This window comes from Barbus barbus (assembly GCF_936440315.1).
Source record: "Barbus barbus genome assembly, chromosome: 20".
In the NCBI taxonomy this organism is placed as follows: domain Eukaryota; kingdom Metazoa; phylum Chordata; class Actinopteri; order Cypriniformes; family Cyprinidae; genus Barbus; species Barbus barbus.
The window spans coordinates 2307075-2323749 of record NC_136748.1 but is presented as its reverse complement, the minus strand read 5'-3'; the positions used below and the strand labels follow the sequence as shown (position 1 = coordinate 2323749).

At 39.5% G+C, this 16675-nt stretch overlaps 1 protein-coding gene across 2 annotated transcripts in view; it reads right to left on the bottom strand.

The window, feature by feature from the left end:
- The window catches only part of LOC306886320 (phospholipase DDHD1-like), a 30776-nt gene extending 22823 nt beyond the window's left edge, over nucleotides 1-7953 (bottom strand). Inside the window, exon 1 of one of the 2 annotated variants that reach the window (XM_079443333.1) lies at nucleotides 6798-7953. In XM_079443333.1, coding sequence (XP_079299459.1) covers nucleotides 6798-7539 — 742 coding nt within the window. In that variant the 5' untranslated portion in view covers nucleotides 7540-7953. The remainder of the gene's footprint in view (nucleotides 1-6797) is intronic. The other variant, XM_079443334.1, reaches the window with a different exon arrangement.
- Nucleotides 7954-16675: the final 8722 nt, after the last annotated feature.

Below are 16675 nucleotides of genomic sequence, written 5' to 3'. Positions count from 1 at the left end.
TCGCATGGCACCGCGAGTGAGAGCCTCTCAGCTGGTTGAGGACCAACCAGCAGTGTGTCCGGGAACTGGACCGAATTTTTTTTTCCTCTCTCCCCTCTCTCGTCTCTGTCACTCCTCATCCTTCCGTCTCCTTTTCTCTCGCCTCGTCTGTCCGTACCCCCAGGTACGCCGCGGCCGCCCTGACGGGTCCCCCCCAGGAAGGAGGGGGAGGGGGGAGTAGAGCGCAGTCTCGAGGGTACCCCCCGGCCTGCGAGGGGCGATGGGGGTATGTGGTGAGTGGGGCGGGGCCGAGAGCCGTGGGAACGGAGCGAGGCCGGTGGAGTTAATGATAATGAGCGACACCTGCGACACTCACCGGTCTCGAGTCCCACGGAGGAGCTCCGGAAGGATAAAAGGAGGAGTGACGACAGTGGAAGACGAGAGAGGACCAGGCCTGGATATTATTTTGTGTTTTGTGTGCGGCAGTCGTCCGTGAGGGGCTGCCGCTGTACTTTTACGTTTGTTTATTTTGATTATGAAATCCTTAAATGTTTGCCGGTTCCCGCCTCCTTCTTCCCGAATCTACGAACTTTGTTACAAATACCAAATAGCCCATCAGCGTGAACTGGGGTTTTATGAGTAAATAATGGGAATAAAAACCTTGCCGAAACAATATACATTGAACAAAATTATAAAACGCAACACTTTTGTTTTTGCCCCCATTTTTCATGAGCTGAACTCAAAGATGTAAGACTTTTTCTATGTACACAAAAGGCCTATTTCTCTCGAATATTGTTCACAAATCTGTCTAAATCTGTGTTAGTGAGCACTTCTCCTTTGTCGAGATAATCCATCCACCTCACAGGTGTGGCATATCAACATGCTGATTAGACAGCATGATTATTGCACAGGTGTGCCTTAGGCTGACCACAATAAAAGGCCACTCTAAAATGTGCAAACAGGACTTTTCTAAAGAGTTTTCAAAAGTACAACAGAACTACAGTGTAATTGAAAAAGAAGCTCTGGCATTATTACTTGCTCTACAGCATTTTGATGTATATTTGGGGAGTAACTCCAATCCTATCATTGTGTACACTGACCATAACCCTTTGGTGTTCCTTTTCCATATGTCAGGTTCCAACCAGCGATTACTACGGTGGTCTCTCGCTGTCCAAGGGTATCATATGGACATCCGTCACAAGAAGGGCACTGAAAATGTTATGGCTGATGCACTCAAGAGCAGTGTTGCCAACTTTTTCCGATGGAAAGTAGCTAAAGCCAGTTTGAAAAGTCGCTAAATGTCGCCAGATGATGTCACACGCTAATTAGCATATTCATGACGTCATCGCGTCATATTGCCTTTTACATTTGTTTGTCTCTCTGTGCTCATACTGTATTTTAATGCAACCAAATTCTCAATACAACGGTTTTCCTTTATATATTTTACTGTTTATGTTGTCAGTCAACGGGATAAATATGAAATAGTGACTGAAACGCAGCCCTTTAAGAATACACCTGCTCTCCCTTCCAAGAAGTTAGTCTGCACAAAAATCCTAATTTATAATTGAGCCGTCGTCTGATGAAATCAAATAATACACACAAGATAAGACAAGATGATTCCTGTGCTGTGATTTCGGCTATATTTGCATGTAAAATTAGAGAAGCAACATAATATCTATTTTTGCTCCTCTCAGCCGCTCACTGAACAGAGCAGATACAGAGAAAGAGGTGCGTGCACGCTGACCTCGCGCCGTTGCGGCAGTACCAGCGATCACAGAGACTCGCTAAGGTTTGTCAAAGCCGTAGGGAGAGGGTGCCATTTTATTTTGTACTCCTGTTTATTCATGTTTTTGGTTGAGGAAAGCGTTTGTTGTTGATTTTTACCAGGATAGGTAGTTAACTGCCGTTTTGTTTGTTGTTTTGGCCAGGCCCTCTCCTGAAGACATCTAATGCTTCCATGATTCTTGCTTTTCTAAATAAATTAAGTTTGTCAAGTTAAATGGTTGTTGCATTTCTGGGGCAGGGGACTGGGGTGATTCCTCCTCATTTTATTCATTACTTCTTTTGTAAACTTTTGTTAACCTGTTACTCCCACAACCCTAGACTGGGGAATGGGAACATAACAAGTGGGGGCTCGTCCGGGATTTGCACCCGGGACCTCTCGCACCCCAAGTGAGAATCATACCCCTAGATTGAAGTGGAGCGAGCGCATCGCGTGTACACAAGGCTCTACTCAGATCGCGCTAAACCACGGGTTTTCATCTTTAAACTGCTGCGGTACACAGACAGGGAGCTCATTCTGTCCGACGGAGCAACGCTGTCTTTCTTTCCAGATTTTTCTCCGGTCACCGCAAAAAGAAGAAGTGCATTTGCGCCAATTAGGAAGGAAATGAGAGACGCTGGCATCCAGAATTTTCTCCTTTATCCTGCAATGCTGAAGGTCATTCTCAATCAAGGTGAACCTAAAATGCTATACTATAATGGACGTTTGCTGTCTAATCGGAGAAGAGATGGTCTAAATCAGTGGTTCACAACCTGGGGGTCGCTAAAGATTTAAGGGGTCGCCAAGCTCACTCTAGTTTGACCACAAGATGAAATTTCCGACAGTTAGGCTAGTGCTACCATTTAATATTCTGTATTATCATTAAAACCATTTGTTAACCAGGATTATAAAAACTCACCTAAATACTGTCAAAGGTACTAACAATCTCACACAGTCGCAGCATGCAGTGTAGGTTTTGTTTTGTTTGAAAATATGGCGGAAAGCAGTGAAAGGTTTTACAGAGGGAAATTATATGAATTAGGGGTGTGCAATATGACTATTTTTGATCATGGACGATAAAAACAATCTCTCCACGATCTGCTTTTGAAGTAATATCGTGGGACAGAACATATTTTATCAGTTACAGTTCTGGTCTCCGTCTCTATATACTGTACAACACGACATACAGCAGTAGAGTTACTCTGACAGGACACTGCACTTATTCGCGATCGCAAAAGTACATTATTTGCATACAAGCCTTGCTGGTTAAATGTTTCATTTGCGCGCTGGTCTGACGTCCGCTTTTTCGCTAATACTGTCAAAACACACAAAGTTTACACATAGACTCAGTTGGTTATGTCTAACATGAAAGTAAACCGTTAAAAATGGATACGTGTCTGTAGATGCGTGCAGGTCTTAAAGGGACAGTACTGAACATGCTGCCACTGTCATTAAAGGGATAGTTCACCCTACAATTTAATTTCTGTCATTATTTACTCACTCACATGTTGTCTCAAACCTGTATTAATTTCTATCTTGTGCTGAATACAAAAGAAGAAATTTTGAAGAATGAGAGTAACCAAACAGTTGCTGGTCCACATTGAATTTGATAGTAGGGAAAAAATCATATGGAAGTCAATGGGGACCAGCTACTGTTTGGTTTTCCACCTTCTTCAAAATAGCATTTATGTTCAGCAGAAGAAAGAAACTCACTCAGGTTTAAAACAACTTTTGAGTAAATGATAGTATAAAAAATAAACATTATGACCGAATTGACAGACAGATGACAGAATTTTTATTTTGGGGGGAACTTCCTTTGGTCCAGATCTATCCAGGATATGAGACATTACAGAATTCGTATCTGCATCCAATACAATTTCAAAATCCGAAAACTTCCAAGAGATAGGTTGACAAAACAGAGAAAAAAGTACAGTCAGGAGTACAAGGGGCATAAACTGAGAGAAATACAATATTCCTATTCTGCACTATTGTTTTTATGAGTGTTATTCTACCATCTGCATCACAACCTTTATCCAAAATAGTAATATTTAAAGTCCTCCGGACCAATATTAGGACACCCTTGGTTTTAGTATCTGAAGATGAGTGAGATACCACTTCATAAAACGTATTATTACACCTGCGTATATCCTCCTCTTTCAAATGGGATTCTTGAACTAACACTATATCAATATTTCTTCTTCGCAAAAAATCCAGAAACCCTGTACCTTTGTGAGGGCCATTTAGCCCATTAATATTACAACTTAGAATATTAAAGTCAGTCATAGGTATCAAACAGAATTACTACATAAGACAAAATACAAGTTTGAGAATAAAACCAGTTGAGTCTACCATTAAACCACCCCCCACCCTCCCCGTTACCATTCAAAAAAACAAACACATTCCCATGAACTATGGCAGATCAAACCAAGAACAAACCTTGATCTGCCAGCACCGCTTAATATGGTCCGTGGCGTCAATAAAACCCTGCACATTACTGTAGCACCAACATTTGGCCCCATAGTCACATATTGACTAGGTAGTATTTCTATTATAAAAAAATAAATTAATTCAATAAATTAATTAAAATAAATATATAAATATAAAAGGGAGAGAGAAGGAATACAACTAGAAACATAAATAAAATGACATCATCAGTAAAAAATACTGTTTGCACAATGAAAGCTTCTAGTAACTATGAATTAGGAAGTGATCATTAAAGTGAACAGTGAAAGACACATTCACCTAACCATTTAGACCAGTGGTTCCCAACCTTTTTTTCAGGGGACCCCTATTTTAACATTACATTTTTTCACCGACCCAAATTTACGTATTTATAAATAAATAAATATAAATATATACATCATTAAATAAACAGAAAATATTGGTTGGATCACTACAACACAACATGTTAACTACTAACATATATGACATATTAAAGTTTTAACCAAAAAAAAGTTTTAAAATGATAAACCTTGTCCGTCCAACAAAGATTTTTACTGTTAGCTGCTCTCACAGCAGCAAAACAATTTCTAGTCAACCGTTGGGAGTCCTCCTCACACAATGGACAGACGAACCTGGACTGTGTATTTGCTGGACATTATCTCAATGGAACTCTCAACTTCTCGTATACATGGATCTAGTGTGGAAACTATAAGTTTGTGTCATTCAGCGTTTGATGTTGTGTCAAATCCTACTCCAAATCAGTTTACGTGGATCTGCATTTAAAAGTTTTACTCTGAATTCTTCTGCTAAACACACTATACTCACCCGAGATGCTAATACAGTTAATCATTATGCAAAAAACAAAACATGTTGCCTTTAAGATAATTCACCAAAAGTCTCTTCTGAAAAAAGAGCATTTTTCATCATGTGAAAGTTAAGTCACCGACTGTTGTCCACAATGTCAACTACATTACTTCCCTGTTATGTAATAACATATTTCAAAAAGAATTTTTTTTTTATCTGTTACAAAAGTAGTTTAAAAATATATTTAATCCAGATGGGAGAATAAATATGTTTATGATTTATTCTAATTATGTGCATAAAATGGTTTGCAAGGTTAACAACTCCCAATAAAAAGCTGTTTAGAAAAAAAGAGGTCTTACTTCACACCTGACGTGAACAAAACTGCAGGTGTCACAGACACCAAAGAATGTTAATAATTCAGTGGACAGAGCAGGTACTTTCCTGGAAGGATGAGCATGTTATATACAAGCTTAAATGTTCAATAACATTTTCTCCAGAGCAACATGAGTGTAGCTTCAAGAAAGCAACTTTACAGCGGTGTTTTTTTCATTTATAATCATTTAAATACTCAATTAAATAATCATTTACGCATCATTTAACCACTCATAAATAAATACAATTATATTTCTTATTATTTAATTTATTTTCATTGCTCTTGTACTTCTTTTTGTTAATGTTTAATCGGATTGCATGGTTTCAAGAGATGTCTGTCTTCACGAGTTAGAGATAAGAGAATGTCTCCATTTCAAAGAATTTAACAGCAGAGTGATGTTCTGAAGCAGTTTTTCTGTTGCTCTTGCTTTACTATGAACACACTTGTTGGATTTGTGCTGGTCAGATGATATAAGATTATTCAATAATCCAGGCTCATTTTTATCATCACTTCATCTCCTGCTTTCTGCTATTTCACAGCTTCCTCTTTCAACCTCTCAGGCTGATAAAAGACTCTCAGTTAAAACAGTTTTGGGTGTCAGACAAAATCTTCTGAGCGAATCTGGTAATGAGACTGGATACAATATTCCTGGCATGGAGACTCAATCTCACATTTTTGGTCATTAGGATGTCAGCACAATTTAAAACAGATCTTTTGTCAGTAAAGCCATTGAACGCAATAAGATTTAAGCACAAGATTACAGACCACATCCTGCCAAATGAGTCTAACCCAATTCAGTAAAGAAAGAAAAAACTGTGGGGTGCTTTATTCGGGTCGAGACAGGACTTGGGTTTAAAAGACAATTAATAATCATCATAATATTAAATATTTAACTGCACTGACACGATCAGATAAGAACAAAAAATAAACTGAACTGTGCTTCTTCTTCTAGAGCTGCTTTACAGCTGAAACTGAATTTGCGAGCTCCTTTGAAACAATCTGTATTGTGTAAAGAGCTATATGTGTCCCTGGAGCACAACAGCAGTCATGAGTAGCACAGGTATATGTGTAGCAATAACCAACAATACATTGTATGGGTATCCAAATTATCCAATTTTCTTTTATGCCAAAAATCATTAGGATATTAAGATCATGTTCCATGAAGATATTTAGTAACTTTCCTACTGTAAATATATAAAAACTTAATTTTTGATTAGTAATATGCATTGCTAAGAACTTCATTTGAACAACTTTAAAGGTGATTTTCTCAATATTTAGATTTGTTTTTGCACCCTCAGATTCCAGAGTTTCATATAGTCAGAAGCTTTCAGGTGATGTATAAATCTCAATTTCAAAAAAGTACCCTTATGACTGGTTTTGTCGCCCAGGGTCACATATAAAGAAATGTGACTTGACCCATCCAGGAACAATACTTACGATTCCAGTACACCGGATAGCACTCTTTATTCCTCACATCCACTTCATAGAGTCCTCCTCTGACACACACGGCCTCTACAGTGATGTCACTGGTGTCCAGCGCCGGTTCCCCTGCATCAAGCCCATGGTCTTTCAGAATCTCCTCTCCGCCACGGCTCAAAGCCCTCTCCGGGTTTAACTCGCAGAATCTGCGATACATGATTTCTATCCTGAGAGAGTCGTGTCCCATGAAGGGCTTCCATGTCTTTTTGTCCTCTTTGTAAAACCACCTGACCTCCTCGGGTCCCAGCTCGGTGATCACCTCGAATCGGTGTCTGGAAGCGCTGGACCGGGTCGCTTTCCGAATGTGGAGCAGATGATCTTTACCGTGGTAGTAGTCTGAGGCAGGGTGTGTGCAGTCTTCTGTATTGCTGGAATGGAGGTAGCTGGTGACAGGAGTTGTGTGTGGGTCCAGATGGCCCCCAGGAAGGACGTCCGAGGCAGGATGGTCATGGTTCCCGAGTCTCAGAGTCATTCTGTCTGCTGGTGAGGAGTGTCCGTCCGTGTACATCCCTCTCCTGATGGACTCGTCGTAGAGGCCGATGAAGGCATCGCTCCAGTCTCTATTGCCAAAAGACAGTTTATTGCCAGGATTGTTAATAAACCGTGTCTTCTTAGCAAGACTGCTCATAACTCCTTCCTTGTGGAGCCAGCGGCCGGAACTGAGCCCTGTGACGTCATCCAACAAGGGCCATGACGCCATGTCAAAACAAAACGTACCTGCCGCTAAGTTACAGTTTATCAGCTAAATTACACCATGACCTGGCGGTGTGACGTCATACCACAACAATAAAGTAGCATAGAAGCAACTAACTTAGCCACTTTTAAATGTACATTGAACGGCGTTCTGTCATGTTATCGAGCTGTTTAAAGCTGCTTTATATCTGAGAGCAAAGACGAAGCACCGGTCTGACAGACTGCAGTGATTCCTGCGCTACACGCGCTGCTCCAAACCTGCTCTTAACCGAACCGGAGCGCGTCGTTCCGCTCTGTTCATCTATAAATGAGTCCGTGTCACAAATAGAAACATAAGTCTGCGCACTATTCCAGTCAGACTGAATACACTGACCTGCTGGCACGCTGACAAGTGCGGGATGTACGGCCTTACGTCACAGGAGACGTCGTGCGTAAGCGCTCACGTATGCGCGCCGAGCGCACCTGTTACTAGGCAACCAGGTAAGCCGTTTGGCAGCCAGAGCGCGCGCGTATTTGTGGCGCAACAGCTCCTGGATTCTGATGCTTTGCAGTAAAATGCATCCGTTTAAATGTGATCTAATATAACACAAATACATTTTGTATTATAACAAGAGCTGTAGTTTTTGACTAGATATATCTCACATAATGACATATTACAGTAGACTATGTATTATATAGTTATAGTAATTAACACAATTAACCGCGTTGTGTTACGACAATTAAATAATTACTTAATGACTCAAAATAATCATAAAATAATTCATAGTTCACTCATTGTATCTTGTAAAAAAGCTTACATGCAAATGTTAGTGACTAATTAGAAAAGTGTCTTGTGGGAGTTAACTGTTATTTATTGATGTTTGTTGTTTTAATCTAATGATGTTTGAACCTTAAACCTTTGGGTTTGCAACCAGGATCCTTGACTCTTTGATGCACCACATGGGTCTGGAGTTATTTCTGCTATATCTTTGCAAGAAATTAATTTCATCATTCCATGAATTCCTCAATTAACTTGTTTTGATCATCACAAATCTTTTTTTTTTTACTCTTTCTTTCTTATTTTTTGAATAAAAATCATTTTTCTTCTAATGCACCACATTCATTCAGTTATTCATTCAGTTATGAATGCGTGTTTCTTTGCTGAATCTCTGAAAGAAATTTATTATTTCATATTAATTTAATATTTTAATTTATAATTCCAGATCATTGTTTATTTTTCCTTCCTTCAACAAACACAGTTTTTGTATTTCTACATCAGTTGAGTCTAAATGACCCATATTCATTTCCTATGTGATTTCAATCATGCTGATTCTTTGCTGAATCTCTGAAAGAAATGCATTTATTATTCCAGGTATTCATTAATGAAGAATGTGGCAAAGCTGTCAGCTGTTAGAGATGATGATGATGGAGGGAGAAAATAGGTGCGTTCGACTTGAAGCACGGCTACAGACGGTGGTCAACGAGAGTAGCCGCTTGCAGTCAGGGGCGGAGTTGAAAACGGAGTCGTCAAGTCGGACACTTCGGGGCTCTCGTAGTTTGCTGCATCTACCTCAGTCATGGCAGATCACGTGGCGTTTGCTTGCTTTATTGCAGACGAACTGGAAGCTATAGAAATGCCGTTATTGTTGTATGAAATTGAGCACAATGAGCAACGAAAGTGAGTAAAGGTTCAATGTAATAAGTATTGTTTTTATATATCCAAAGGGACATGGGACCATACCCAACACCAGTGTGACTCGTTATTTCTAATACTAACCAATCAATGCAATTATACTTAACAATTTTCATTAGAAGTGATTCTTTTTTTATTACTATGTTGGTTTATGCTTTAATAAACCTTTAAGATGTATGTAATATTTTGAAAGGGTGTCATCACGACAGAAACAAGTTTTAAGTAAATAAACAGAACATATTGAAAATTTGACTTGTGCAGTATGATTCATTACGTGTGTTTTTGCTACTGCAACTTAATAAAAATAATCTATGAAGATAATAATTGTATGTACTAAATGTGGTTTTCATTACAGATAAAAGAATTAGGATGTTACATATTTGTTTACTTATTTTACTATTTCTCCAGTTAGGTAAGCACATTTTAGTAAGACAAAACACCATGAACATTCATACGTGATCACCATGAACAGGCCTACGGATAAGCCCAATTTATTTGCCTTTCTATTATGATTTATACCAGCTTATGAAAGTGATCTGAATGTTGTATTAAGTTGACATCCAGCCAGAGTTGTTGGCAGTAATCACATGCAAGTGAAGATGGATGAACCCAGCAACTAGACAATTAGTATCAATCAGAATCCATGATGACCACATTATATTAAAAGTCTGTAAGATTGACACTTGATTTATTCCATAAAAAAATTATCTAAATAGGTTATGCAGCTTAATACTGTAAAGGGTCTGTATGAAAAAGGTCCAAAATAAACCTATGCACAAAACCTATATAAACGAATTAACAAAAAAGTGATTGCAGTAAAAATAATTGTAATCTTTTAATAAACATGATTTACGAGATGAAGATGACATGAAAAGTTAATTTATTTTTATTTTTTTGAAAGTCCGTATATGAGCATTAGTGGGACTGAAGTTGTCAGAATAAACCCGAAATACACGTCGTTGTTGTCATGTGGTGAATTTGGCCAATCGTGAAACAGCTGTGTCGTCATCAGCGCTCCCGCAGTTGCTCTGGAGAAATTGCGCCGGCTGAGTCAGCCGGCTGCTCTCGAAACGCTATCGCGGTACTTTGATGCCACACGTGACAGTGACGTGTGGTCGGCGCCGGTTCAAGTCGGACTAAATTTCTAACCGGCATGCACTGCTTCAAGTCAGCCGCCGATCGGTCTGCTAAGTGCTGCATGAAGTCGAACGCACCTATTGTTTTAAAGAGCACGTGACAGTTAGATATGTATCACTGTATTAGATATCATCAGCATCAATAATTGAATAACATATTACTAATTAATATGTAATGTTACCGTGATAATGAAATGGATTGTCAAAAGAGACTCTCTTGGTCAGGCTGCCAAAAAGCAGCAACAAACACGAAGTGGCAGTAGAGGAAGCAGAGGGAGTGGCAAGCAGTCAGTACTCTGGTGAGGGCTCCCTCTGCTGGTTTGGTGTTACACTAATACTAAACCTAGGGGGTAATATTCTGGCGTCGTGTCCGTCAGAAGTCTCAGTAATCTGGGCAACACGTTTCTTCAATGCAGTCCTGAAATGCAGACTCTATATAATATCTAATCTAAAACCAAAGTTTGCCCTGCTATATCCTAACATTATACGAAATCATGCATTTGTTCTGGGAAACTATACAAAACTTTTATTTTTATTTTTTATTAAACAACATTATTACAGAAGAACAGGCATCAAAAACAGAAGCTCCAAAGATGGTTAAAGAACAAAATAAAAAAAATTAAAAAGAAGACATTCACAAGACGCCAATTACAGATTTGTAATATCTTGCAATCTTTTACATTTTACATTTCATTAAAAAAGTGAGTTCATTAGAGAAAACCTTGTATAAAAGGAGGAGATTTTGACAATTTACATTTATGAATGAAACATTTGCCATTCAGGATGATAAAAAGTACAAAATTGTGAATATATTTATCATAATTCTCAAAGTAGCAAAGAATTTCTTTCACGTTCAGTGTTATCATTAGATTAAATTTTAACTGAAAAAGCAGAAAAACAATCTTTTCAAAATGATTGTACACTCTGGCAATCAACAAACAGATGATATAAAGCAGGGTTGTCCAAACTCAGTCCTGGGGCCTGTTTCATAAAACAAGTTTACCAAATAAGCCAGGCTTAATTCAGTTAGTTTGACTTATTTTGAACCAAATCAATTGACAATAAGTCAGGCTAACTGAAATAAGCCTGGCTTGTTTGGTAAACCTGTTTTATGAAACAGCCCCCTGGACGGCTGGTGTCCTGCAGAGTTTAGCTCCAATTGCCTCAACACACCTGCTGGGAAGTTATAGTGTGCCTAGTAAGTGCTTGATTAGCTGCTTCAGGTGTGTTTAATAAGGGTTGGAGCTAAACTCTGCAGGACACCGGCCCTCCAGGACCGAGTTTGGACAGCCCTGATATAAAGACTCCTCACAGCTGTAACAAAAACAGCATTCTTTCCCTATACCCATTAAGTTAGAGAGCAACATATTAGTTGGATGTATTTTGTGTAAAATCTTCAGGTGAATTTTTCTTACCTTGTTTGAAATATAAAATTTGTAAGGAAGCAGCCATGCTTTTCTCCAATTGACATCCTGATGGAATTCCAATCAAATTTTCCTCTTGGAATAACTCTCTTTTGTTCATTAAAGACTTGTCTTATATCTTTGTTAGTACATTTTTTATCAAAACCATTTATCAATCTTTATTGTAATCTTAACTTTATAATAACTCAGGTGGCTGCACATTAAATGAATAAGCCCCGAGGGACCAGCTTTGATTCGAGGGAACAGTTTTTTAGACGAAAAAGAATCATAAGAGTAAATTCTTAAAGATGAATCAAATAAAGTACATTAACCCGTGATCCAACCATAAAAAACTTAACGTAACGTCATCATCGCTCGCGGCACAAATAAAGTTATAAATATTTAGAGTTTATTTTTCGCCATTTAAACTTAGAATTTGTTTATTTGTTTATTTATTTGGATCCCCATTAGCTTCCACAATGTGGTTGCTAGTCTTCCTGGGGCCCATAAAAGTGCTGAAACGTGTATACAATTAAAATACACAAATACACAAATATAACATACATAAATATAACATACATATAACATAACCATGTATTCATTTATCCACATACACATTCACGCACATACAGCATTTGAAAATGTCAGTACCTATAACAGTCACAAATAAATTCAAAGTAAAATAAATTACTATTTACAATACGGATTATCAAAGTTTCGTAAATCCTTTATCAAATAAAGTTATGAATTTACGAGTAGCCAGTTGACAGAGAGGATTTTGTGAATCTGTGTGTAATTAAATGTTGATCAAGGTGAGTGCTCTGCTCTCGAGACCGTTTACAGGTGAGCGCATTCATCTATTTTCTCTGAAGGATGTGTATTTTTTATATTGATATTCGTCATGGTAAACAAATGAACGTGGTTTCATTGGTGTTTCGTGTTGTCTGTGGTTTAATATAGCATTTTTTTTTACATATGACTATTCTAACATAGACCTGTGTGTATTTGAGTGAACTCTTCATCTCGTGATTCAGTTTCTGCGACCCTCAGGATCCGTTCAGATGAATTATTGTGTTTATTTATTTCCATTCAGAGTCAGTAGTGGAGATTCTGTTTCACTATGTATGACATGCAAACATCCAGAAATTAAGATTTTTCTCCAAGATGCAGGTATTTTGAATAAACACACTTTAAATAAATCCTCTTAAATGATAATGTTTTTTTTTTAAGTTAAAAGTGTGAAATTTTATTAAAAACACTATGGCGGTTTCACAGACAGAGTTTAGATTAAGCCAGGATTAGGCCATAGTTCAATTAGGACATTTAAGTCATTTTTATTAACATGCCTTAGAAACAACATTATTGGTGTGCATCTTGAGACAAAACAAAGACACTGTTATGTTTTAAGATCAGTCAGTGCAAGTTTATTTCAGTTGTAACAGCTCAGACTTACATTTTAGTCTAGAGCTAGTCTTAAGCCTTGTCTGTGAAACCGGGGGTAAGACTATAAAGCTTCCTTTTCTCTTTGATAATATTTTTTATGACCTTAAGTTATATATGATCATGAAGGAAAACTTAAATTTGTTCTGTTACCAATATATTATTCCTATTATATATTAGGCAGAGAAACAGATTTTTGAAAGTGCTTATTTATGTTTACAGTTTTTGTATCAACGTATTATTATACACTGAGTGAATATGAATGCAGTCATTCAAAGGATTCACTTTCATCTCTCTCTGTTATAGTTCAGTTCATCACAAGAGATCAGAACCAGAGCCCAGCTGTGTGTCTATGAAGAGTGACCGGTCTATGGGTCATCTAGTAGATTTTAAGAGTGACAACACAACGCTTAGACAACGCTTCCACTGTGGACATCGTCCTTGGATGTCCCTGGCTGGTGCAGCACAGTCCCATCCTTTCCTGGAGGACAGGAGAGATCCTAAAGCGGGGTGAGAACTGTTTTCCTCATTGCTTCCCTCAATTACCTCAACCTCTCCGCATGGCTCCCAGGCCACTTCCAGTCCACTCAACCTCTATAGAGAGGCCCAAGGAGAAGCAATCAGTCAATATACCACCCTGCTACTCCCACTTTAGTGATGTCTTCTGTCCCAAGAGAGCTGCCCAGCTACCATCGCATCAGCCATGGGAATGTGCCATTGATCTTGTTCCGGGTGAGTCAGTACCACGAGGTAAAATCTATCCATTATCCCTTCCTGAACAGAGGGCCATGGAGGAGTATATTGAGGAGGCGTTAAAGCAAGGCTATATTGTTCCATCAACCAAAAAGGTATGGCTGTCCACCAGGGACATCAGACTACGCCTGCCTTGCCGGAAACTTAGTCCCAGATTTATTGGCCCCTTCACCATTCTGGAACAGATCAATCCTGTTACTTACAAACTCCAGCTACCATCACACTACAAGATTCATCCCACCTTCCACGTCTCATTACTAAAACCCTTCTCTCCCTCTGTTTCCGTAGAGCCTGGCCCGATTGAAGAACCCCCTCTCCCTCTCTTACTGGAAGAAGATGCAGTCTACAGGGTGAAGGAGATCTTGGAGTCCCGGCGCCGTGGTGGTAGGCTGGAATATCTCGTTGACTGGGAAGGTTATGGTCCTGAGGAGCGATCATGTGTTCCCAGAGAGGACATCCTGGACCCCACACTCATGGAGGAATTCCACACGGCTCATCCTGATCGTCCAGCTCCCTGAGGCTGAGGTAGACCACCACGACGCCGGGGTCGGCCCTCAGGAGCGGGCCATGGAGAGGGGGGTACTGTCACAGATCGGCCAGGCTCCCCCATCAGGCAATCACAACGATCTGCATCACCTGAATACTAATCACGAGCACCTGCACCTCATCACCACAGTCATCAAACCACCTATTTAAGCACACTCCACATTCACTCCAGCGTCCGATCTCGTACCGACTACGTGGACCCTACTCTGGCAAGACTCTAGCTGAGTATACTCAAGAATTCTACTTGCCTGTTATCCTTACCTCCTGTTTCTGCTCCTTGTGTTCTCCTCCTCCTCCTTCAGATCGTCCTTCTCTGTGGTCAGTGTGCTCCAGAAGATCTCCTTGTCTGCGTCTATCATTACTATCCTTTGAATCTTCCATATACCAAGAAACTCACCCGCTATCACTCCTGCACTGCACTCCCGATCCGACCTGTTCAATAAACTGTTATATGATTTTACTTCAGTGTCCCGTCTGCATATATTACAATATGTTAACTTTTAGTAGTTGCAGTAAAAACTAAAAACATAGAGGTAAACCAGTTGTGTACTCAAAGTTTACTACTATTATACTTAAAGTATACTTACAAATATTCTAGAAAGTGGGCCAATTTAGTCCCAAGGAGTATTGAAATAGTACACTTACAAGTATACTACTAGTACACTGATATTTGTATACTTACTACATAAAGTATACTTAAAATATACTTTAACTTACTTTACTTAAGTATACTTAATAAAATAAACTTGAAGTATATTTCTTTTTGGTAAGGGAAAATATATTTATTTTTGGTACTTTGGTAACCTCAGTTGATGAAGTCATAGAATATGTGCTCCTGAGAGGTTATAAATAGGCATGAAACAGACACACCTTCAGGTTTCTTTGTCCTCAGAGACCACATTTTGTGTGTGTGTGTGCTGTGTTCAGCATGTTCAGTGTTTGCAGCATTTGCTGCTGTTAAAAAAAGAGAGAAAAAAAGAGAAAGAGATCATGTCTAGCGAGTCTGTCAATAGATGCTTGCTACCATGTGCACAACTCATCCCTGACAATGACCCACATGATTTCTGTTTGGAGTGTCTGGGGGAAGAACACACAGTTTGTGCCCTTGAGGATGCTGAGTGTGAGCTTTCGGGGATGAAGCATACCAATATCGGGTTCTTCCATTCGGCCTAGCCTTGTCACACCACACATACACAAAAAGTGCATGAATGAAGCACTGGCTCCTATGCGACTCCAGGGCATCCGCATTTTAAATTACATATACGACTGGCTGATTTTGGCCCAGTCTCAACAGCTTGTGCTTTGACATCGGGATGTCGTCCTAGCTCATCTCAAATCTCTGGGGTTGAGATGCAACGCCAAGAAAAGCGCTCTCTCTTCTGCCCAGAGGACAACGTATTTGGGGGTTTTATGGTATTCGATCACGATGCGGGCACAGCTGTCTCCTGCATGTGTGGAAACACCCTAAAGAATATCAAGCTAGGCCTGATAGTAACTGTCCATCTCTTTCAATTGGGTCTAAGTCTCATGGTGGCTGCATTCATGGTGATACTTTTGGGCCTCCTGTACATGAGATCGTTTCAGTTGTGGCTCATAGCCAGGGGATTTCATGGCTAATCCCCAGAGGCAGATAAGGGTTATGCACCAGGGGCTTCGTACCCTTTCTATGTGGTTCAGACTCCTGTTTCTGACTTTGGGTCCCACTCTAGGTTTGTGTTGTCGTCGCAAGATGCTAACATCAGACGCTTCCCTCACACTCTGGAGTGCAGTCAAGTCACCTTTATTTATATAGCACTTTTAGCAATACAGATTGTGTCAAAGCAGCTTTACAGTATTAAATAGGAAAATAGTGTGTCAATAATGCAAAAGGACAATAGTAAGCGCTGTTCCTCAGGGCGATTTACATTCCGTGGCATATGAATGTGGCAGTAGACTTGCTGTCCAGTCAAGCTGTGACACGGGGAACAGAAATTACCCCCCTAAGAAGAAATTTGGGAAAGGTTTTAGGAAGCAAAGGTGGACCACTTTGCTTCACAGGAGACAGCACAATGTCCCCTCTACTTCTCTCTGACTCCTCCAGCTCCCCTGGGTCTGGACTCTTAGGGTGCTTTCACACTAGCACTTTTGGTGCGCACCCGTGTTCGATTGACGTCAAGAGTTTGGTTAATTTAGATGATGTGAACGCTGTCTTCC